At 47.5% G+C, this 22,210-nt stretch overlaps 1 protein-coding gene across 1 annotated transcript in view; it reads right to left on the bottom strand.

The window, feature by feature from the left end:
- Window positions 1-8,883: 8,883 nt before the first annotated feature.
- The window catches only part of ALDH1A2 (aldehyde dehydrogenase 1 family member A2), a 95,084-nt gene continuing 81,757 nt past the window's right edge, over window positions 8,884-22,210 (bottom strand). Inside the window, exons 9-14 of the mRNA XM_044231009.1 lie at window positions 21,287-21,471; window positions 19,554-19,718; window positions 18,509-18,666; window positions 18,115-18,189; window positions 10,657-10,745; window positions 8,884-9,372 (exon numbers count right to left, since the gene is read on the bottom strand). Of these exons, the coding sequence (XP_044086944.1) occupies window positions 10,673-10,745; window positions 18,115-18,189; window positions 18,509-18,666; window positions 19,554-19,718; window positions 21,287-21,471 (656 nt within the window). The 3' untranslated portion in view covers window positions 8,884-9,372; window positions 10,657-10,672. The remainder of the gene's footprint in view (window positions 9,373-10,656; window positions 10,746-18,114; window positions 18,190-18,508; window positions 18,667-19,553; window positions 19,719-21,286; window positions 21,472-22,210) is intronic.

Raw genomic sequence — 22,210 nt, 5'->3', positions numbered from 1 at the left:
CCAGTGTCGTTCTGGCCTCATCTGTTTCCCACCTTTGTTTTCTTCTTTTCTCCTTCCGTTTTTAATTCATGCAATGTTGCTGTTTCTATTATTCCTGTTACAGTTTAAGCATTGTGATTAACTTGAAGTATTTGGGGGATGTTAGTCAACAACAATTAAAAAAGCAACCTAGAAAAGCTAAGAAGTGACTTGTATAAATACATGTAACTGGCAATGAGCATTTCCATTCTGCCCCCGCAGAGAATGCAGCCAACAGGGCAATTAAAGGCCCTAAAGATTTCCCCAGCAGTCCTGCTCTCCCTCCTCTCTGCACCTTCCCCAATCCTACCCATGTTTTGATGCTTATTCCAAGGCCATTTTCCTCCTCCTGACCTCTGCCAGCTAATGAAACTCTCGTTTCTTCTAACTGAAGGTGTCGTGTATTGATGGGGAGCTCAAGTCCTCTCTCTCTTTCCATGGGGTTCTGGAAATTCAAAATCCGCTAATGCAGGGCTCCTCCAACGATCCCTGTCCTCTCAGCCTCTCAGCTGCCTGCCCTTCTTGAGCTCTCTGCCCTGGATTTCTGGGGTGTACCTCTGACAGGCCTTCCTCCCAGTTCTCTGCCCACCACGTCTATTTTTTTCACTCAGTTCCTCCTCCTCAGGCCAGGAGGGATTTGCATTCTCTGTACGGACAGCCCTTGCTCTTATGGTCATGTCCCTGTCCAGTCACCTGAGGCAGGTTCCAATTTCTTATCTCCATCTGCCTGTGGATCTGTATAGATATCCCTCCATCACCCCCAAAATTACATGTCCAAAGTCAGAAGTCAAGATCTCTTCCTAGAACTCTGTTCCCTGTGTTCAGTTTCTTGGTTCCACTTCCTTCTCAGCCAGGCTTGAAGATGTACTCATTTACTTTTCAGTTTTTCATATTCAGTCATTGGGTTCTGGTGACATCCCCACTGGTTCCCTCTTCTCCAGCCTATGACCAGGCAGGGTCACACCAAACTCATCCTGTCATCAGTCTGCTTCTCCTGCTGTGACAGAAGCTGGACTGGGTCCTGAAGGAAGAACCAAGCAGCACTTGGAAAGTTTGGAGGATCAGAGGTTTATTTAACACTGATGGGGTCGGAGAAGAGTGATCTCCAAAGGTCTGAGCCCCGAGCACAGGCAGGGAGGGTAATTGACACCCTTCTACTTCTGCATACTTGGTATCTTTGGTGCGTGTGGGAAACAGGTAGGGAAGAAGAACCTGTAAGGGCTTTGAGACAGGGACTGGAAATTCCCTTGCTGGTTTGGTCAACTATCTTAGAGCACAGTTTTTTGCTTATCATCCCCCACCTTTGATGCCCCTTCAAACACCTAGTTCAAAGGGCATCATTGTCATCTACTATGGGCCGACAGCCCTGCAAGGCTAGTATCTGGATGGCGGTGTTTTCTATGAACTTTGCAATCCATCCTAAGGTTCCTTCCTAAGGTTGCCCAGTAAGCAGTAACAGTAACAAGTTTCTGGGAGAAAGCCCAATCAGAAAGGGCAGTAGCCGTAAAGTCTGACTCATTAGGTGAGGGGTATCTCACCGATGACAGCCAGGGACCATGACGAACAGACATCCATCAGTGGGTGGGGTCTCGCCAGAGGTGGAGCCGAAGTGGGTCCATAGGGTCTGGTTGGGCTTTCCACTGGTGTGATTCGTACTACTGGTGAGCTGTCTTTACTCTACAGTGGTGGGCCCGTGGGGTCACACCTGAGACCTTGAGGGCAGTAGGGGTAGTTAGAACAACTAACTAACTAGTGTGGGGCCCGGTCCATTGTGGTTTGAGGGGGTCCTTTTTAAAGCTTCTTGGAGATGCACCTTAAGAGTTTTCCCCAAGGATTGGAGGTGTTGGGACTTGTCTAAGTCTCCAATCTGTTCGAGGTCTCCTCTAAGCCTCCTTATTATAGGGGTGGCTGGCCATAGAGCCTTTGAGGTGAATTGTAGTGAGGTAGGTGTACAGCCGTGAGAAGACTAATAATTTCCAATTTGCTCCATGAGCATGTTGGACTAGGGAAGCATATTTAGAGTCGGTATAAATATTAATTCTTAAGAATCTGGCAATTGCCAAGCATGAGTAAACACTATAGCATACCCAGATTTTTATTTCCTTTTTCATAAAACTACTACCATCAGTGAACCAATTGTCATCTGTATTTTTGATAGGGGAATATTTTAAATTGGTTGACTAGAATAAACAAGATCAATGTCCTCCAACAGTTATGCTCTATAGAAGCACAATGTTCAGGTCCAGGCGCATGGGTAGCTGGGTTTAAAGTTTGACAGCTTTTGGGTGTTATTTTAAGCATTGCCTGGTATTTAATAAGTCTGCCTCCCATCTACTGGGGTCTTTGATCTCTTGTCTGGCTTAGGTAAACATTATTCAAAGACAATCAGAACTAAATTTAACATCCACAAAGGTGTGTTACTGAAACATATTTTTTTTTCTCTGTAATAACCCTCATTTCCAGAGATAGCCAAATAAGATGAATTTGTTTGAAAATTTGTTTGAAAAAATTGTTTGAAATTTTTGTTTGAAAATTGAAAAAAATTGTTTCAAAAACAAGTCCAGTTTTAACAGATGGCATCATTATTTATATAAGCTCAGCAAGAATGATTGACCATATAGATCTTTTAAAATATGCTTTGCTGGAACCTCCATAAGGAATCTTTAGGTCAAACATTTAGTAGCCTCTCCAGGCCAGAAGCCAAGCCAACCAAGTACTTGCCATCAGACATGCCTGCAATGCCTGTAGCTTTAGGTGGCTTCGTCTTCATGAAGTCCCCAATATATCTTGAGGTTCCTTCAACTGCCAGGGAATGACATTCTTTACTCACCTGGTGAGGCTGCTGGGAACTCTGTAAGCAAAGTATCAAACAAACATTTCCAAGGGACTTTATGGTTCCACATTTCATAAAGTCAATCTTAGTTCATTAAAACTGTTTGGTCGTATCTGAGTCTACATGTTTCTCAAATAAGACATTCCAGTCAAAGCCTTGGTAAAATAACCAATGTTTTCAATGGTGTCCTGTTACAAGGAGAACAAATTCTCTTTTTTTTTTTTTTTAAGATTTTATTTATTTATTTGACAGAGAGAGAGATCACAAGTAGGCAGAGAGGCAGGCAAAGAGAGCGGGGAGGGTGGGAAGCAGGCTCCCTGCTGAACAGAGAACCCGATGCTCAATCCCAGGACTCTGAGATCATGACCTGAGCCCAAGGCAGATGCTTAACCCACTGAGCCACCCAGATGCCCCACAAGGAGAACAGATTCTTATGGAACTTACACAAAAAACTATGATTGTCACGGAAGAAAGAATACTTAGTACTGAGACCTTTTGAATTTTAGAGGGTTCAGGTAGAGAGAAAAGTTAAATGCTTCAATTTGTTTACAGATGAATACTTCATCACATTCTTTTTAAAGTCACAGATATCTTAAGAGAACTTTTTCTTAATCTGGTAGAGTAAACATTAGAGACCAGCAATGTTTCAAACCAGAGTCACAACACTATAATCATCCTTCCAGTTCATTAAGACCCATGTTACTGATTCTTTTTGAATGAAACTTTTGGTTAGTTCTGGAAATTTTTACTCATTTCGGTTTTGATCTTAAAGATACTGAATACCTGTTTTTGTCCTAAGTCCTGAACTTCCTTGAAGATGAAACTCATTTTGCAAGACAATAAGAACAATTATAAATGACAGAAACTCAGAAATAGACATTGCCAATGATCCAGCATGAGAGTTCACCATGATACAACTGATGAGGAAACTTAGTGATTCTGTAACACACAACTGTTCAATTGTTGGAACACTGAGTGATGCTTTTGTATTAGTACATTAAACTTGAGGAACTGCACACTACCTCCAGCACAGTTCTAGCACCCACCCAAATACAACCCAAGTCTTGTCATTTGTTTAACAGTACTTCCAGAGTGACTTAGCATACCAAGTAAAAGGCCTAATAAGTTAAGAAGACTTAACTTATAATTTAAACTTTGGGAAATTTGTTAAAACCTTATAAAGTTTTAAAGCACATGCCTAAGTAGAATTAGGGATGTTAAAGACCTGATAAAGGCAAAACATAGAAACTGGTTTTTGGGGGCAGCGAAGAGATAACAACTATTTACATTTTCTTATCAAGAGTAGACCAACAACTGGAGAAAACTTTGTCTTTTTGAACAGAGAGAAAGCAAAATGTCAATCTTACAGCAACGTACTTTGAAACCCATTCATTTAACTCTTAGTCTGTCCAGACCACATCTGAAATTCTATTCCAAAGTTTTCCCTCCACAAACCTTCTACATCTTTCCTTTGCATTTAGATTTTGTCCCAAGCCATTTGTTTCCAAAGAACCATCTCATTTAGGACAAAATTACCTTCTTTTACCTTCAACAGAAATACGTTTCCATTCCTTATATCTTTTTTATGAATCTCCTGCTTTTGCGCATACAGAATTATTTCCCTCATTTCCATTAGTCTGTTACAGTTAGCAAAGTTTTGCATTTTTGCACTCTTAGAAACCTTAGTTGCCAGTGAAAATTTAGTAACCACTTGTGACCTGTTACACCAGAATTCTTTAGATGGCAAATTTAAGAATAAGTTAAGCACAAAACATGTTTACCAACAGATTTAAATATCCTTAGTTTCCCTGCAATAAGAAGTCAAAAGCACAAACCCATGTCTAGTTGTCAGTGATTTAGCACTTCATCTTATTTGGAAAAGACCAAGATGCCCAACGAATACCATTTACATCCAAGCAAATCTTCAACGCTTCAGGTCATCAGAGACTTTGAAAGCTACCTTAATAATTACCCATGAACATTTTGATGAGACAATTAACCACCACGGTTAATTTGTCATCTTTTTGCTGACAAATTGCAACAGAGATAACATGAGGTTATTTGACCTTCAGTAAACCTTGACAGAATAAAAGTTTTACATTTATTGCTGATAACTTAAAAGACATGTCATCTTAATTAAACCCACAAATTTAACTTGGTTTAAATACTGAATTATGTTCCACCTGGATCCTCCCCATGGCCAATTTTCACCTGAGACACCTGGGGAAATCTGGAGTGGGCGGTGTTAGGTCCAGGAGGTGCCCTTCCTGCTTCTTGACAGTGAAGGGAGGAGCCACGGTGCCTGAGGCACCGAGGATGGTCTAGAAGCCAGTAATGCAGGCTGTGCCCAAGGTGGTGCAGAAACTGGAGTAGGGGGGATGGGGAGGCAGAAGAGACCAAGTGCTGCCAGAGGGCAGAGAAAGGGTTCCTGGTTCAGGAGCTCATCAGTTCCAACAGAGGAGCAGACTCCGTGTTTTCCCACCAACAAGGAGGGGATAGGCAGTCCCTGTCAGGCCAGAGAAGACAGGGAATTTCCCGGAAACAGAGGGAGTTTCAGCAGCTGCTTGGGAATATTCCTTAAAGTCCCTGTCTTGAAGGACACCTGGGACCATGACCTGAGTGGAAGGCGGATGCTGAACTGATTGAGCCCCCCACATCCCCCCACCGTGTCTCTTAAACATAAGGATGAGCGCTCCTGTTATTTCACATTCTGTTTCTGTCCGGACCAGGTTTCCTTGGGCTGTCAGAGCTGCTAAATCAGCAATCTCCCCACAAAGGCCACTTGCTTAGAAGAAGCAGGAGCACTGTTTTCCTGCAGCTCAGCTTTAGGACCCAGGTCCGGAGGACTGAGGTCCCGTGCTTCCTGATGGGTGCATCCTTGTCCAGAGCTCATCCCCGCTGCTGTTCCTGATGCCCCGGGGTGGGGCCTCCGTGATAGGCTTTGGTTCCTTACAGCCCTTGGGCTTTTTTACTTGGGTTACAAACGGGTCCTTCCCATTAGCACAGAATCGGACCCCTGGGGGCAGAGTTTGGGCTATCTGAAGCCAAGAATCAGCATATGGGAATTGGTCAGAGCATCTGGGAGTCCCAACCATAATTTTGTAAATGACCTGGACAGTGGGTGGGCCTTAGGGCCCCTCGGAGAGCCAGTTGGCCCATTCCAGTTCACGTAGTGAGCCAAAACGTTCTAGGAGACGTTTTGATCCACAGTCTCCTGAGAATCCCTTCTTAAAATTGTTTTTTTAAAAGATTTTATTTATTTATTTGACAGAGAGAAATCATAAGTAGATGGAGAGGCAGGCAGAGAGAGAGAGAGGGAAGCAGGCTCCCTGCTGAGCAGAGAGCCCGATGCGGGACTCGATCCCAGGACCCTGAGATCATGACCTGAGCCGAAGGCAGCGGCTTAACCCACTGAGCCACCCAGGCGCCCCCTTCTTAAAATTTTTGAGCAAACAGTCTAAGACCCTAGGTTTTCTCTGCCCCAATCCCGTGGTGATGTTTCCCATGTGCAGTGGCGCAGAGACAGACAAAGGGTGGGTGCCCCTCCCAAGGAGAGACCAGTCTGATGCCTGCCTGTCCGCCCTCCTGGAGGAGACTTGGGTGCCTTTTAGCCGAAGCAAGTCCCAGACTGGGACCCAGATTGGGGCCCCAAAGGGGCTCGCCATAGACCCTGAGGTCACCACCCACTCGGACTCCGTGGTGTCAAGACCATGGAGCCACAGAATCAGTCGGCCTGACAAGCCAGGTCAAACTGCACATTCACTCATTCACTCAGGCGTTCACTCCAGAAGTTATTACAGTTCCTCCCCCCACCCCCACCCCTGGAGGCCCTACCTGTGAGACTTCTAGGAGGTCTCTGAGAGGTGCTAAGTCTTCCCTTCCACTCTGACAGGTGGGCCTGACTGGCTCCTGGGGCCCCAGGACTTACCGGGATCCAACGTGGGGACCAGGTCCTCACCTGTCAAGTCTCATTTGAGTCTGGAAGGACCAGCAGAGCCGGTGGGTCCCAGCCCACCTGGCAGGAGACTGTGGAAGATTGGGTAGGGCACACCTTCTTGGTTCTGACCCCTTCCGTCACTGTCCCACCGTTGTCCCCAAACCAGTGGCAACAGGCCAGCGCAGTTGGGTTTCCGGGTCAGCGAACCAAATGTTAGGGAACCTGGACTGGGTCCTGACGGAAGAGCAAAGCGGTACTGGGAGACTCTGGAGGATGGGAGGTTTGTTTAACACAGGAAGGCTCGGAGGAGAGTGATCTCCAAAGGTCTGACCCCTAGCACAAGCAGGCAGGTTAATTGACACGCTCCTACTTCCGCATACTTGGTACTTCCGGCGCTCACAGGAAGCGGGGTAGGGAAGAACAACCCGGAAGGGCTTTGAGACAGAGACTGGCGTTCCCTTGCTGGTTTGGTGGACCGTCTTAGAGTACAGTTTTCCCCTTACCCCTGCCATCCACTTGGCTCCAGAACAGTAGGCTCTAAATGTTGCTTTGTTATTCTCCCATCCCCAAACCACTGGGGACCCACCCCCATCTTCTGTAACAGTACCAGGGAGCTCTGGCTGACCCCCGGGGCCATCGGCACTGTGAACACTTGCCCACACGCAGTGCCCACCCAATCTCATGATCACATGACAATGCCGCCCCCCTCCCCCAGTCTCTGGGCCTCTGCATATTATGGTTTCCCCAGAGTGCCGGCTTCCTGCTCCCTTGCCTGTGGGAAATACATTCCGTCCTCAAGCCCAGTTCAAAATTCACCTCCTCTGTTAGCCTCTCTGATTGTCCTCTTTTCTTGGGCATCTTCCTATTTTATTATGCAGTCCAGTGTATTCACTGTTTCTTTCTGTTCCTTAATCCCTATAATATTCTTGTCCTTTATTATCTAAAATGTTGTGATAAAGCATGAGATCACCAATATGAAGGCACTGAGGGTGTTTTGGAGGAAAAGGTACAATGGAAATCTCAGAGGTTAACAGTAAAAAAAAAAGACCCCAAATATATAGTGCCGATGGCAAATGATGGACTGTTTCTGGGTTAGTTTCATTAGTGACATCTGTAATGCTGCCCTTTGCCTTTATGTCGGTACCATAAAGGGATGAGGTTTGAGGGACTTTATGCTTTGAAGAACCATCAAATTATGTCTATTTTATGCTGGGTTCCTCTTTTCTATAAGCTCTACAATACCACCTGCCAGAGGACTTTTCAATGGTTACTCTATGCCATCTCATTCTTGCTTTCTTCCTGGTGGCTCAAGCTAATGGACAGGAGGTAAAATCACAGGGAGCCCACATCTTCTGTTTCAGAGTACATCCCAGAACCCTGAGGACTCTATGCCCCAGGTTCACTTTGTTCCTCCAAGGGATGAAATAGCAGCAGCCAGAGAGCAGTACGTCTCGCCTCAAGTTGGATTCCCTTTGTGGCCAGCTTGTTAGTTTTTGTTTTGTCTCCCTGGACCAGGACTCAGGTGGAGATTCCAAGCATTGGAAGCAGGGCATGTGCAGGTCTAGAGGGGAGAGACCGCTCCCCAGAAGCTCAACTCTGAAAATGTGGAGAGAGCAAACAAGCTCTGCCTGCTAATATAGTCACGACTTACGGCTTCCTTTTTGCAGCTGCAAAAAGAGGGCATCAGGTTGTCAGCTTTTGACTTCATCTCCCCATGATAAATAAAAGTAAAGCTACTGCCAAGTGCCATCATCAGTGCGAGTTCCGTTGTGTAGCCCACAACTCAGATGAGGCCCTAAACACTTCTTTATGTTTTAGCTTTCATGGAGGCTATTTTGAATTAAAACAGTCGTTTCATCAGTTTCCTACATGATTCTACTTGTTGGCCGCATAAAACCGCATGTGTACTCAAATTTTAAGCAGTGTCAGAAAACAAGGGTGTTGTTTACAGCGTTCTATAAAAATGCTTTCCCAGACTTCTGCTCAGTAACCAGAGAAAACCACACAGCTGAAAAACCCAGCCGCTGAGAGAAGGACCCAAGTGTGCTCAGTATGACGCGAAGATTTATAAACACAGCCACGTAATCCCAAGGAGTACACAATATAAATGCTTTATTGCTAGTACAGAGGTTTCTTTTTAAGTAAATTAAAAGAAATAAATCTTCATTTTCACATTCTATATTGCAGTTGAAAGGTAACTAGCTGGTTAATGGATATGTTCACTTGGACACACGCTAGAGGAGGAAAGCATGACATTCACATGGGAGAACTCAGAAGCGTGGCGTCTCTCGAGGCATCGGGCCACTGAGTGCACAGTCGTTCGTAAATAACAGCGGACGGAGATTTCCCTTAAACATCATGAACAGACGAGACTCATAAATAGAAAACCAGTGTGGTTAAAAAGCAGGAACCCATTACATACAGAAGGCTATATACGCGTTGCCCATATTCCATGTACTCTAGGTTATGGTTGGTACTTTTAAATAAATGATCTTCATCTAGGTTACAGGCTGGGTTGGATTCAGCAACTGGAAAGAGTGAAGGAGGAAAGGAAGCCGACGCTGTCCATCAGCTGCTGGATGCACTGGAAAGCAGAAAGAGAAGTGTGTGGCTGGAGGGGAGGGAGAGGGGCTGCTTTGTGCCTCCCCCCCACGGGAGGCCTGTCGGGAGGGAAACCCACGTGTGGACGCGCCACTGGGCATGGCGGTGGGGTGCTGGTGGAGGACGGCAAGCATGGCACGCTGCAACTCTACAAATGGCAACGGGACCTCCAGGCTGGGCCGGATTTTCCAAGGTTACTGCCAGTGCATTCAGGGCATGATAGGCCAAAGTAACACCCAGAGCACTGGCAGGATCGGGTCTGATGCAGCCGGGGCGGGGTGGGGGTGGGGGGGGACAGAAGCGGCTGCCAAGTCCAACTGCAGAGATAATTCACTTCCTATGAATTGTCAGCCAGTACTAGAAGTGAACTTATTTCTCCAAGGCCCCCAGCATTACCTGGTACCAAATTCTTGAGCTGACTCAATTCGTTTTGGGGTTGATTATTAAGAGCTTTGGAAAAAGATCTTATCACTCTATGAAAAACAACCCCCTTCCCGCCCCCGCTGCCTTATTCCAGAATCACCCAGAAGATAGAACACACACGCACACCCACACACCCTAAAACCAAACGGCAAGCTCAGAAGCTGTGAACTACATGTGATCTCTGGGTCTGCATCTTTCCTGATCTTTCTCACTCGTGTCTTTTATGGATGTACGAAAGCCAGACTGGGTCAGGAACATCCCGAGCTCTCAGTTCTCGGTACATCTGCAGTGTACCAGCTCCTGGCAGTCTCAGTCTGGTCTGGCTCTAACTAAAACCATTTCATGTTTTGCTTTGAAGAAGTGGATAACATGAAATGGTAATTTGGCTGCAAACCCTTGGAAAATTGTTCCCGGCCCAAACATCTGCCCCAAATGAGCTCAGCTGAGATCTCCTTGGAGGGGTGGGAAGGGGGAGTGGTGGTGAGCAGGGAGAGCCTGGAAGGGGGAAAATGGAGACAATGGAAAGATGACCTTTCCTCAGGAGGAAAGTTCCTTGTGACGAAAGACATCAGCCCATCGCTCCGGAAAGAGAGACTGGATGTGCCCGACAGCGACTCCTCCTGCCTGCTCCCCCCTTCCCCACTATTTGGTATCGTTAAGGTGATCCCTTACGGGGAGCCAGGAGACTGTGCGCACATGCTCTGCTTTCCTTATGCAGTGACTGGCCTGGCCTACATGTCATTGTTTACATCTTTAAATAAGGACCGAGTATGGACTTTGGATTCCTGAGAGCCGGGCCCCCCAGGGAGAGCAGAGAGGGAGGGTCCTGCGGGCTGGCTTTCACCTCCTCCTCAGCCTTCTTAGGAGTTCTTCTGAGGGATCTTTACAGTCACCGTCTTCACCTCGGAGTACTCTCGCAAGCCGAACTCCCCCCTGGAAGGCAGAAGTAGGCAGTGTCAGACACCTGAGGCCGAGGCAGCCTGGCCTGAATGATGGCAAGGGCCCGGAGAAGGGACCGTTTAGCACCTGCTAACAGCAGGCCATGGGGTTCCCATGAGGAAATGTCTAATGAGTGGACAGCCCAGCACTCCTCTGAGAGGCAGAGAGGGCTACCATGTCACAAGCAGTGACCGTTTCTTAAAGTCAAGGGCTGACCTGTCTTCCCAACATGGCGCAGGAAGGGGCAGCAGCGTTCCCAACTACTCAGAGACGCAGGCACGCGCGTTAGCTTGAGCCCGTGGTCACACAGACCCCGGACCATGCCCCTGGGGGTACACTGCGGACAGCAGAGGCCCAGGTCCAGGTCCCCGCTGTTGTGTCTCTACCACTGGCAGTAATGGCTCTAGAGGACAATGGTGCGCTTTCCTCCTCTAAAAACCCACTCCTGCCACGAGACACCCCCTGATGTATCTTTGTTCTAGTCACTCTTCCTGGCCACCTAGTCCACTTTAGCTGAAAGAAAACCCAGAGATTTCTAGGCTGGGATCCCCTCCCGTTTTTTCTAAATTCCTTTCAACTGGTCCTTAGACTAAACACATGGAAGTGGGGACCCAAAGACCTGGACAGGAAGAGCACGGATCACCAGCAATGCCTCAAAAACCATCCTGATGCGGGCTGCCCACAACCCCACAGAGTCAGGGGAAAGAGGGAGGAAATCCAAGTAACTGACCGCAAAGGAAGTGGCCCCCGAGACTCTGGTTAAATGTTTATGGGGTGGGAGCTGGGTCCCCCGTCTCTGCAGGAGCCAGGAGATGCCGCCTTCCTAGCCCTCTGGACAGGCAGCGCTGGTCTCCAGCCCTCAGGGGGCCGGGCTGCAGCCAAGCCTGGTGGCTGCCATGCTCCTTTCTTTCTTCTCTCTGTACTCTCTCCTCAGGTCACCTCAATTTCATTGCCCTTGCCCCCTTTTCTTTATTTCATTGTAAAGTCAAGCACATTTTCCCAATTTTCTCTTTTAAAAAGTGACCTCCCCCCCAATTCTTTTTAAAGTCACTGGTCCATGAGGCTTTTCCTGGCTATCTCGGTAGGAGGGGCGCCTCCTGCCTCTGTGTTCACAGAGCACCTGGGCACCAGTTATCACAACACTGTCCCTCAAGAGGGGAGAAGGGCTGCCTGAGTGGCCGCCTCCACCCGAGGACTCAGAGCTTACTGGTCCTGCTTTGTGCCCTCCAGCAAACCTCGTGTAGAGCCCACAGCTTCAGGCTCAGGCAACCCTTATGGGAGGGAAAGAAGGATGGAGGGCTTTCACCCACCCTCCCCTTCTCTGGGTCCACCCAGTAGACATACCCTCTCTCTCAGGAAAAAATAAAAGGACACTTGGAGATGTATTTGAGTAAGAAAATATTAATAAAGGCTGTCTTTCAAAACAGGCAAGTATGGGGCACCTGGGTGGCACAGTTGGTTAAGCAGCCAACTCTTGGTTTTGGATAGGTCATGAGCTCAAGCCCAGCGCTGGGGTCTACACTTAGTGTGGAGTCTGCTGGAGAATCTCTCTCCCTCTCCTCTTCCCCGCTGAATCCAAAATTAAATCAATCTTTTAAAAAGACCAAAACAATCGTGTGTAAAAACTAACTGGGCTTTACAATCAAGACCTTCTGTGAGCCATTCATTCCGCTACCTTCCAGGAACCCTATGCTCTGCACAAACTTCCAATCACTTGGCCAGCAGCAGCTCTGAGCACCAAGGTCACCTAGGTTGTCATAACCATGCCCTCCCCGCCAAGACATCAGAGGCAGCCAAGGAGAGAGCAGGGTATGTGTGCTCTTCTCTTATCTGTGTTGGCCATCTTGCTTACAGGAATGAGAATCAATCCGGGACTGCCCCACTCAGTAGAAGTTTCCCTCATTAGCTCCTTCCAGTCCCTGAGTCTTTATTACCAGCTTAGCTCTGGCTCTTTCTGGACTCTTTCCTTCCCTTGGGCAATTCTGAAAGTGTCTCTTCATCACAGACATCTGCCTCCTGTTTGAAGCGCGGCTCCTCCCTTCTGGTTTCCTGGCTTGCACACGCACATGGTGCAGACCCTGAACCATCTCCTCCCACTCAGATCTCTAAGTCGGGTTGAGGAGTGTTAAGGAAGCCTTACAGAGTCAGGAGTGTGGTGGTGTGGTTGCTTTCGAGGGTGAGTATTGGGTCCCCCAGTCTCTCGGTGGGTGACGTGGAAAATCACCCTGTGCTGGGGGAGCTCCTCCCCTGCGTCCTGTGCAGTCACCAGCCACCACGGTCGGCACACTGCCTGCTCCGAGAATGAAGAGTGGCCTCGCATCTGCCGTAAAAGCAATGCTGGAGTTGGGGTCAGCAGGCTGGGCATTCCACTTAGCTCTGCCAGTAACTGGCACTGTGACTCCAGGCAAGCCTCCTCCTGGGGCCCGAGCATCTCTCAGACATCAGGAAACCTAAGACCGTCCTTGGAGCTTGCTTATGCTGTGGACTCCTGACCATCCCCACCAAAGACTCTGCCTCAGTAGGTCTGGAGAGGAGCCTGGAGATGGTGATGCAGGTGGTTGTTTGGGCCACCCTTTGAGAAGCGCTGCTGGGATGTCTCTGAGGGCCCCCCATTTAGATTCTCCTGCTAATTCACCACCTCATTCTGGGGGCTTTCTCTCCAATCTAGCTTAGTCCAGTTAAATCCCACAGTTACAGGAGAACCACACTACGGGGCAAATGCAGACACACCTCTCCTGCTGCCCCATAATCTCTCCATATGGTCGCCTGCTGGGCTCCACAGAGTGTCAGGGCAGAGGCACACTCGGATGCCTGTGTTCCTGCTTCTGAGCCAGACTAGGTTATATTCTCTGCCACCAACCAAACCCAGCAGACCCGGGGCAAGGTAAGGTGCCTCCAGCCAGTCCCTGCAGAAAAATCACTCCTAAAACAAAGAGGGATTACTGTGTAGGATGTATATTTATTTCCCTGCTCTTTTCTTTGCCTTACAGCAACATTTCACGGAGCAGGGGCTCCAGACCACCTGCACCAGAACCATTCCAGAAACCTGTTAACAATGCAGATCCTCTGCCTTAGCCCAGATTTACTACAGCCAAATCTCCAAGAGTGGGTCCCCAGACAGGCACGCTTGGCAAGCCCTTCTGTCTGACCGCAGGTGACTTTCTGTGCATGTGCATGCTCTGTACGTGCACACGGGCACACACACACGCATGCATGGGCACATGTGTGGGAATGCACACACACGCACACACATGCATGTCTGTATGTGCACACGGGCACACACACATGCATGCCCGGGCACACACAAGCACACACCGATGCTCTGCACGAACACACACATGCTCTGCACATATATATGAGCACATAGGCACGGATGCATGTGCATGTAAACTGGGAAGCCCTTATTTAAAATATTCCAATAATGCTTCTCATCTTCAAAGCCTGTGTCCTCAGTTTTTAAAATGAGGTTTTTTAGAACCTCAGAACATGAGGTTCTTTCTATGTGCTCCCTTTGTGACATTTATGTTATTGCTTGTCTCAGAGAGGCTTAAAAGAGGTGAGGGAGGGGATGGGAGGAGTGAAATGTGGAGAACCGGCTGCAGGGCCAGACTAAAGTGAGCTGCCCCCACCTCTGACCCTGGGAATCAGGCCAGCCCATCGGGCAACCTGTAGAGGGCAGCCCTCCACAGCGTTCTGTGGGGGAGAACTCCGGGGCTCGCACAGAGCCAGTTTCCAGAAAGTGCTGCTTCTCTTCTCTGTGCCTCTTACAGGTGGGAAAAGGGGTGCCAGGGACCAGAGCCACATGGAGTTTGCAAGGCCAGGAGATAAACAGTCCTGTCCAGAGGTGGGCAGTGGAGTTTCTGGGATTGTAGTAAGTGCGAACGAAGAGTGGGGGACCAGGATAGGGCAGGTGATTTTATTTGAAGTCTTGTGACCACTCCAGGCCATTTAAGGAAGAAAAAAACATATCTGGAGAGCAAGTAGGGACAAATTATCCAATGATTTAGACAAAATGAAGTGAGTCTCATCAAAGAGCCCTGTTGCCTAGTTATTTTTAAACTGCACTGGGAAGGAAGGCCAAGTCACTACAGCACCACCGTGATAAGTGGAGAAAGCCTGCTTTTCAGTCTCTTGGGCCACTGTTCTCCATGTGGTTCTGACACAGCCAAACTGTCTCCTGGACCGTCTCTCCAGGCAAGGGGAAGGTTGCTAATGCGGATAGACTGGACCTGGATAATGTCACAAGCCCAAACCCTGTCCATGCTGAGGACCCAGGGCGAGCCTGGGACGAGCTCCACCCAGCGGCAATTATTTACTGTATTTTATGCCCATGATTCACCCTCTTAATGATCTGTAACAAAACAGCGGGAGCAGCATTCCCAGAGCCAGGGATTGTCCCAACATTTCAGAGACCAGGAAGACCCAAACACAGAAGGAGGACACAGAATATCAAGTTAAACGCATCCTGAAAGGTGGGAGCAGGAAGTGAAGGTCATATGCGAGTTAGGAAGAGAGAGCTCTAAGTACACGAAACCTTTATAAAAGCTGAAAAGTACTAATAACTGAGAAAAGGGGATCCAGAGTGATTCTGGGTTCTGGCTGTAAAGCAAGTGGGAAGCACTGAAGGCCAGAAGCAAGACCCAAGCAAGAGCGACTTCCCCATGGCATTCCCAGGGACAGAATGGAAGTTGATGATTCGGGCTGAAATTCAGGCAACATTCTGCCAGACTTCCAAAGAAATAAGGAAAAAAAAGGATCACCTATGTAACACTCATTTGCTTGACCTCTACATTTCTAGAGGTTTGCCAGACACTGCTGGGTAGCTGGAACACTGAATCCTACCATTTTATCCTCAGGGCAACCCTTTGGGGTAGGTACTATAATTATTCCCATTGTGGAGATGAGGCTTAGAGAGATTAATGAGGCTTATTCCCATTTTAGAGAAACAGAGGCTTAGTGGGATTAAATAATTGGTCCAAGGTTGCATAGGTATTAAGTGGTAGGATCACGATATGTATCTGAAGCCATGTGACTGTAGAAACTCTGCTCTTAACCTCACTGCTATGCTTAATTTAAAAGGTTAATGGCTAAGAGCTAGAAATTACCAGCTGATGTATCTGAAGCATGTAAATCCTCTATGCTGGTCTTACAGGTTCCCTGTACTTTGTCCCAAACACCATCCTTATCTCTCCCACAATGCCTCTACACCCTCTGTCTCCACTCCTACCTAGCTTTGCCCACCAACCCTGCAAATTATTCCCCTTTCTCCATCTACCCAAATGTTCCTCTCCTTTAAAGACCAATTCAGATCCCTATATTCGATCCTATCCAAAGGTTTCCCAGGCTTCTACAGCTCACAATGATCTTCCCCACCCCTGAACTCCTCTACGAATCAGTCTTCTCTGGAATTCTTCTACTTCTTTCAATGTTGTATATTTCATTTATCTAGCAAAATCTCAAGTGCTTTGATGAGCCATATATCATCCCCCACGAGCCAAGCACTCAATACTTTCTAGCAGACTGATTATGACCCAGCACTGGCTCACAAATGGACGCATTCAATAACGGCAGAGGGAATGGACATAAGAATATTTCCTCTTGGGCGTCACAGCATTTAAGAAACATGGAGCCAGCCCCTTCAAGAGGAAGGAAAGTGGTTTATTTAGTTTGTTTTGTTTTGTTTTGTTTTAAGAGAGAGTGAGTATGAGCAGGGGCAAGAGGCAGGGGTGGGAGAGGGAAGCAGAAGGAGAGGAAGAGAGAATCTCAAGCAGACTTCACGCTCAGTGAGGACCCCAATGCGGGGCTTGATCTCATGACCCTGAGATTATGACAGGAACTGAAATCAAGAGTTGAACACTTAATTGACTGAACCACCCAGATGCCCCAGGGGGAAAATGTTTTCGTTTTTGTTTGTTTGTTTGTTTGTTTGTTTTTATCAGGGGAGTGTGTGTCAGCTCAGGAAGACCCCGATTACCATCCACACTCTGAATGCTGCTCAATCCCATTTATATATGAAGGCTGTAAATAACATCTCCTTGACTATAGTTTTCCTCTGCTACATTCCCTTTTTCCAGGTCCTTCGCCTCTCAAGAGGACTCTGCCCAGCTCCAATTCTGTCCCTTCTGAGTCCTGCCCCAGGCTCCGCAGCTTCCTTGGCTGGATATCATCGGAAACACTGAAACCGACGTTCAAATCTCACATCTGCCACTTACTGGCTCTGTGACCTGGGCAAGTTGCTTAGCTGGTCTAAGCCCCAGTTCCGCACTGAACCAAGTGGGATGTGAAGGGGAAATGTATCTATCCCTCTGAATCATTGTGAAACTCAAATGAGACAATGTTGGGAAAAAAGCTGATGTAAAGTCATATACAGAGTGGGCGTTCAATGAATGATTCCTATCACTGTTATTGTAAAGCCCTCGTGATGGGTTTTCTTCCTCTAGTCTTTGCCAGGACATCCTCTACCTGCCAGAAATCTCAACCTTAAAACCTCAGCTATCTCCGCAGCTCCCATGGAACGTCTAAGCCCTGTGAGGCTGGTTTAAAACAACCTTTTCACCTGTGTCTTCAGCAAGCTCCCTCCAGGCATTCTATGTCCAAACCTTGCCGTCCCAGCCTCAGAGAACCTACAGGGGCCCAGGAGGTGATTAAGGGAGGGCCTTGGGCTTGTGTAAAAATGAAGGGCTACCAATATTTAGGCCCCAGAAGCAACAGGAACGGGATTAAGGCAAGTTCTAGAGCTCACAGCTGCAGCAATTTTGCTATGGGGGAATGAAAATAAGCAAGAAATCTGTATTTTACAGAAAGCCTCTTCCTTTTTTGAATGTCAGTTAAGGATTTTAAAATGTTGTGAGGCAAAATGAAACATTTCTGCTGGCCAGATTTGCCGTTGGGCTGGCAGTTGGTGACCTCTGCTTCAAACACCCCAAACTCCCTGATGTTCTCTATTTGTTGTGCCTTCATGCCTTTGTTCCTGCTCTTCCCTCCACATGCAAGCACCGCCCCTAACACAGTGGAAAGTTATTTGCTCTGGGAAGTCTTCTCTGATCCCCATCAGGCAAAATTGGTGGATTGTTTCCTCAGTATTTGCAAGATGTTTGGCACACTTCTATCAAGAAAGTAGCCCTGATTTCATGAAATGGATGGTACATTAATTTTTATCCATCCCCACGTAAGGGAAGGGAGTTGTATTTTGTCCATCTTTGTGACACGTAGCACAGAACTTCATTTGCAGAAGTATGTGCTCAACAACGTGTTTGTGGAATGAATGGGTGAGTCAGAGAGTTAAACAGTCATGTGCATACTCCTCTAGGCTAGTATCTGCCATCCCCGTTTCTCTGTGGCCCCAGCAACTTTGGCAACTTACATTTCTCTCCCATTTCCAGACATCTTGAATCCCCCAAAGGGGCTCTGGACATTTAAGGCATTGTAACAATTGATCCTAAGAGAAGAAAACACAGTACCATGAGTATGAATTCTGCTTGCACTGAAGTAGTCCCATCGTCATAGTATTTCTTTAAAAGTTTCATTTTCTAATTCCCTTTCTTGCATATGAAATATTTATCATTTAAAATTGACTTTGATCTCCTGGCCTAGCCAGTAAGAAGTGCATATCCTTTCTCAGGGAAGGCTGCTTGCCTTCTGTCTTCCCCGTCCCCCCGGAAGGTAAGCTTCTGTCCCCAGTGTTTGAGACTACGAGGCCCCTATACCGCCAGTGGTGTGCGTTATGGCCAGGACCCTGAGGCTGATTCTCATCTTACCAAACAGTCCCAGCCTGCATTGCCGAAGACACTGTGAGGGCCTTGTTGATGTCATTAGTGAAGACGGCTGCGACGAGTCCGAAGTCTGAGTTATTGGCTCTTTCGATAACTTCATCCATAGTCTTAAACCTCAGAATTTCCTGAACGGGGCCAAAGATCTGCAACAAAATGGTTTGAGCCATCATGGGGTGGGTGCTCTGCCACCCTTGACCTGCTCTGCATATTTCAAAGTTTACTCCACCTTCATTATTTAAATGACACTGACGTTTAGCAGCACAGAACTGTAAAATCGCCCAGACTCTGCCTGAGTTGTCTAACTTTAGAGTTCATGTAGTGCCCCCTACTCTCCACCCTCCCATGCGACCCCCAATTCCGCTGTTGGCACCAGGGCTGCTTTCTCTGTGATTCCCCAGCCACTGCTGCCGAACTCAGAGCCACCCCTCTGGACACTGGCTGATGTGCTCTGGTCCCTCGCCCACACAAACGTGAGGTGGCTTGGATGCTTTCTCCTTCCCGGTGAACAGCTTAGGAACCCATGTTTAAAGGAAGTAGCCCATGGGCAGTGTAATACTAAGGCCAATGATCAGCTCTTACGATTGTCCTCTTGGCTAATATAATTGCAGTCGAGGATCATGTCACCTGCCTCCATCTAGCTTACTTGCTTTCTGATTTAACATTTTTTTGAAAAAAACGGGATTTGCACATCACTGTCACAGAATGTCTATCAAATATAAAGAGACCAAACCAGAATATCATCTACAAGAAATGTTCTGGGGGTGCCTGGGTGGCTCAGTGGGTTAAGCTTCTGCCTTCAGCTCAGGTCATGATCTCAGGGTCCTGGGATCGAGCACCACATCGGCCTCTCTGCTCAGCGGGGAGCCTGCTCCCCGCCCCCCCACCGCCTGCCTTTCTACTACTTGTGATCTCTCTTTCTCCCTGTCAAGTAAATAAATAAAAATCTTAAAAAAAAAGAAAGAAAGAAAGAAAGAAATGCTCTGGAAGCCATCCCAAGAAAGGCAAGGCTTCCATTAGAACTCCATGTTACCTCCTCCTTGGCAATGCGCATGTCGTCGGTGACGTTCGAAAACACCGTGGGCTCGATGAAAAACCCCTTCCGGCCCAGCCCTTTGCCTCCACATTCCAGCTTGGCACCCTCGGCCACGCCACTCTGGATGAGTTCCAGGATCTTGTTGTATTGTTTCTTATCAATCTACAAAAGAAATTTCCCATGACTCTGTGTAAAGTCCTCTATGAAAAGAGAAAGAAGTGTGTACTCAAGAATCTTTTGTGATTTTTTTCAAACTCCATTATATCTAGTCATGTCATAGGGAACTGCTGCCATTTAGCCTTTGTCCTCTGAAGAAATGGTGACTTTGCATGCTTTAACCCAATATATTGAAAATTCCATTGAAGGCCCTGCACTGAGGATAAGGCCAAATCAGCAGTACCAGATGCAGAATTAGGCAATGTTTCTAAATGATGGAGGAACTGGCTAATTGATTATTTGCAGTTTCTACATGGGGGGAAAGCTGACCGCTCTAACCAAATGAACAGTTCCCCAAGTTGTACTGATACTAAAAAGATGAAAACAATGGGTAAGCTCTATGTTGCTTCAAATCCTACTGGGGTGTATTTTTAACGGAGCTCCTATTACACCTTTAGAGGAAGGGGTTAAGTATAAGGAGCAAGCACTAGCTTCCTACTCCATAAAATACGGTTAGTCTGGACTCCCCCCAAGTTGTAGTCATCGCTCCATTATGATGGCAAATACAAAAATCTAAATTCCACTTGAGTTTGAATTACTCGGCTGGAACATCAGTCATCTTTCAAATGGTCCCCAAACCTCAGAGATGCTGCTTCTTATTGGGAAGACCCATACACTAGAGATTCAGATGCAACCTGATCCCAATATCCTTTAAAAATTCCCAGACTCTATCTAGTTTAGGATTCAACCAGAATTCTATCCAGAAACAAACCTTGATGATTGTGAAGAGCCTGCAGAACCAAACAGTGTGGACTGCAAGGCCTTCTGTGGCCCTCTCCAGCACACTGCACGAAGCATGCAAACTAAGAACTAACCACAAGCAGAGGGCCAAGTAGCTCTCTAACTCCTATGCATATGTAGGTCAGGCTGGTGGAGATTCCTTAGCCACAGATGAATTGATAAAGGGTTTCTGAGAAAGAGAGATACCCTTTTTCCTTGCCCGTGGCATTTGTAGGGATGCCTTGAAGGCTAGTGGTTAGGACTGGGACTGGGTTCTCGGGTCAACCTCCTTCTGGTCACATGCAAGTCTTTCTTTAGAGCTAAAAGACTCCCAGTTACCCTCAAAGTCCAAAGTATCCTTGAGGCAACTTTAATCCCTTAATGTTTCAGAGATGACATTTAAAGATTTTATTTATTTATTTGTCAGAGAGAGAGGGAGAGAGAGCGAGCACAGGCAGACAGAGAGGCAGGCAGAGGCAGAGGGAGAAGCAGGCTCCCTGCTGAGCAACGAGCCCGATGTGGGACTCGATCCCAGGGCGCCGGGATCATGACCTGAGCCGAAGGCAGCTGCTTAACCAACTGAGCCACCCAGGCGTCCCCAGAGATGACATTTAGAAAAGGAAAGGGAAGCATGAGGAATAAGCAATGTCTCACCAGCTACAATTCCAGCCATGAAGATGAGGCGGAAGGGAAAGGAGGGGGCAGGAGAAGGAAGTTGTCTCTGGGGCCCCAATAGAGAGTCTGGGGCTTGCCAGGGATTAAGAAAAGAAAGGGAATGTTTATGATTTCCCTACCTGCGGTCCCTGCTCCGTGGTGGGATCGAAGGGACTCCCCACGATGCGCCTCTTGGCCCGCTCCACACTCCTTCTCACGAACTCCTCATAGATGGACTCCTCCACAAAGATGCGAGACCCGGCGGTGCAGCACTGACCTTGGTTGAAGAACACGCCCTGGTGGGCCTGCTCCACAGCGTAGTCCACTGCAAGAGAGAGAGTGGTGTCCTCAGTGTGGTTCACCCACGGAGGGCCCGTCCATGCAGCCCCTCCCCTCCCTCTGCCAGAGCCCCAGGAGTAATGCCCCTCTCAGCCCACAACGTAATGGTGAGGAGGCAGCATGGGGGAAAGCATTGGATTGAGGAGACACCTTTGTTCAAGTTCTAACTGATCCTGATGTGACTGGCTACGTGACCTTGAACTTGGATGACTTCACTTCTTTGAGTCTGTTTCTTCTTCTGTAGGAAAAGGGACTGGACCACACCATCTAGAACAGGAGTGTCAAGCTCCAAGGGCAAGGGCCTGGGCGAATAATGTAGTGGCATGAATCCGCCAGCTAGCAAAACGGTCTGATGGAGACTCAGAAGGAAAGCCACTGCATTTGGCTGTTGCTATGCATGAATGTAAGCCACTGGTTGCCAGATTCCCAATTTTAAGAAAAAACAGAAATCGGGATTTTTCATGTACAGTGTTCATATTTTAAAGTGCTATGTGACATTTCGACAGGTAAACATATGTATGCCCTGCACTGGGTCTAGGGACTGCTAACTTGCAACCACTGATCTATAGAGAAACTTGTAGCTGTATGTTTAATTAGCATTATGGTGAATTAAATTGTAAAAGAAACGGATCTTCCTGAAAGACACCCAAATATCCTCTGCATTTACTGTAACTGTATAGCAGCACATAACTTTCATCTCAGAGCTTACACTTCAAGATACACTA

This window comes from Neovison vison, chromosome 13 (assembly GCF_020171115.1).
Source record: "Neovison vison isolate M4711 chromosome 13, ASM_NN_V1, whole genome shotgun sequence".
Taxonomy (NCBI): Eukaryota; Metazoa; Chordata; class Mammalia; order Carnivora; family Mustelidae; genus Neogale; species Neogale vison.
Note: the sequence above shows the minus strand (reverse complement) of the source record. Positions and strands in the feature narration are given on the sequence as shown.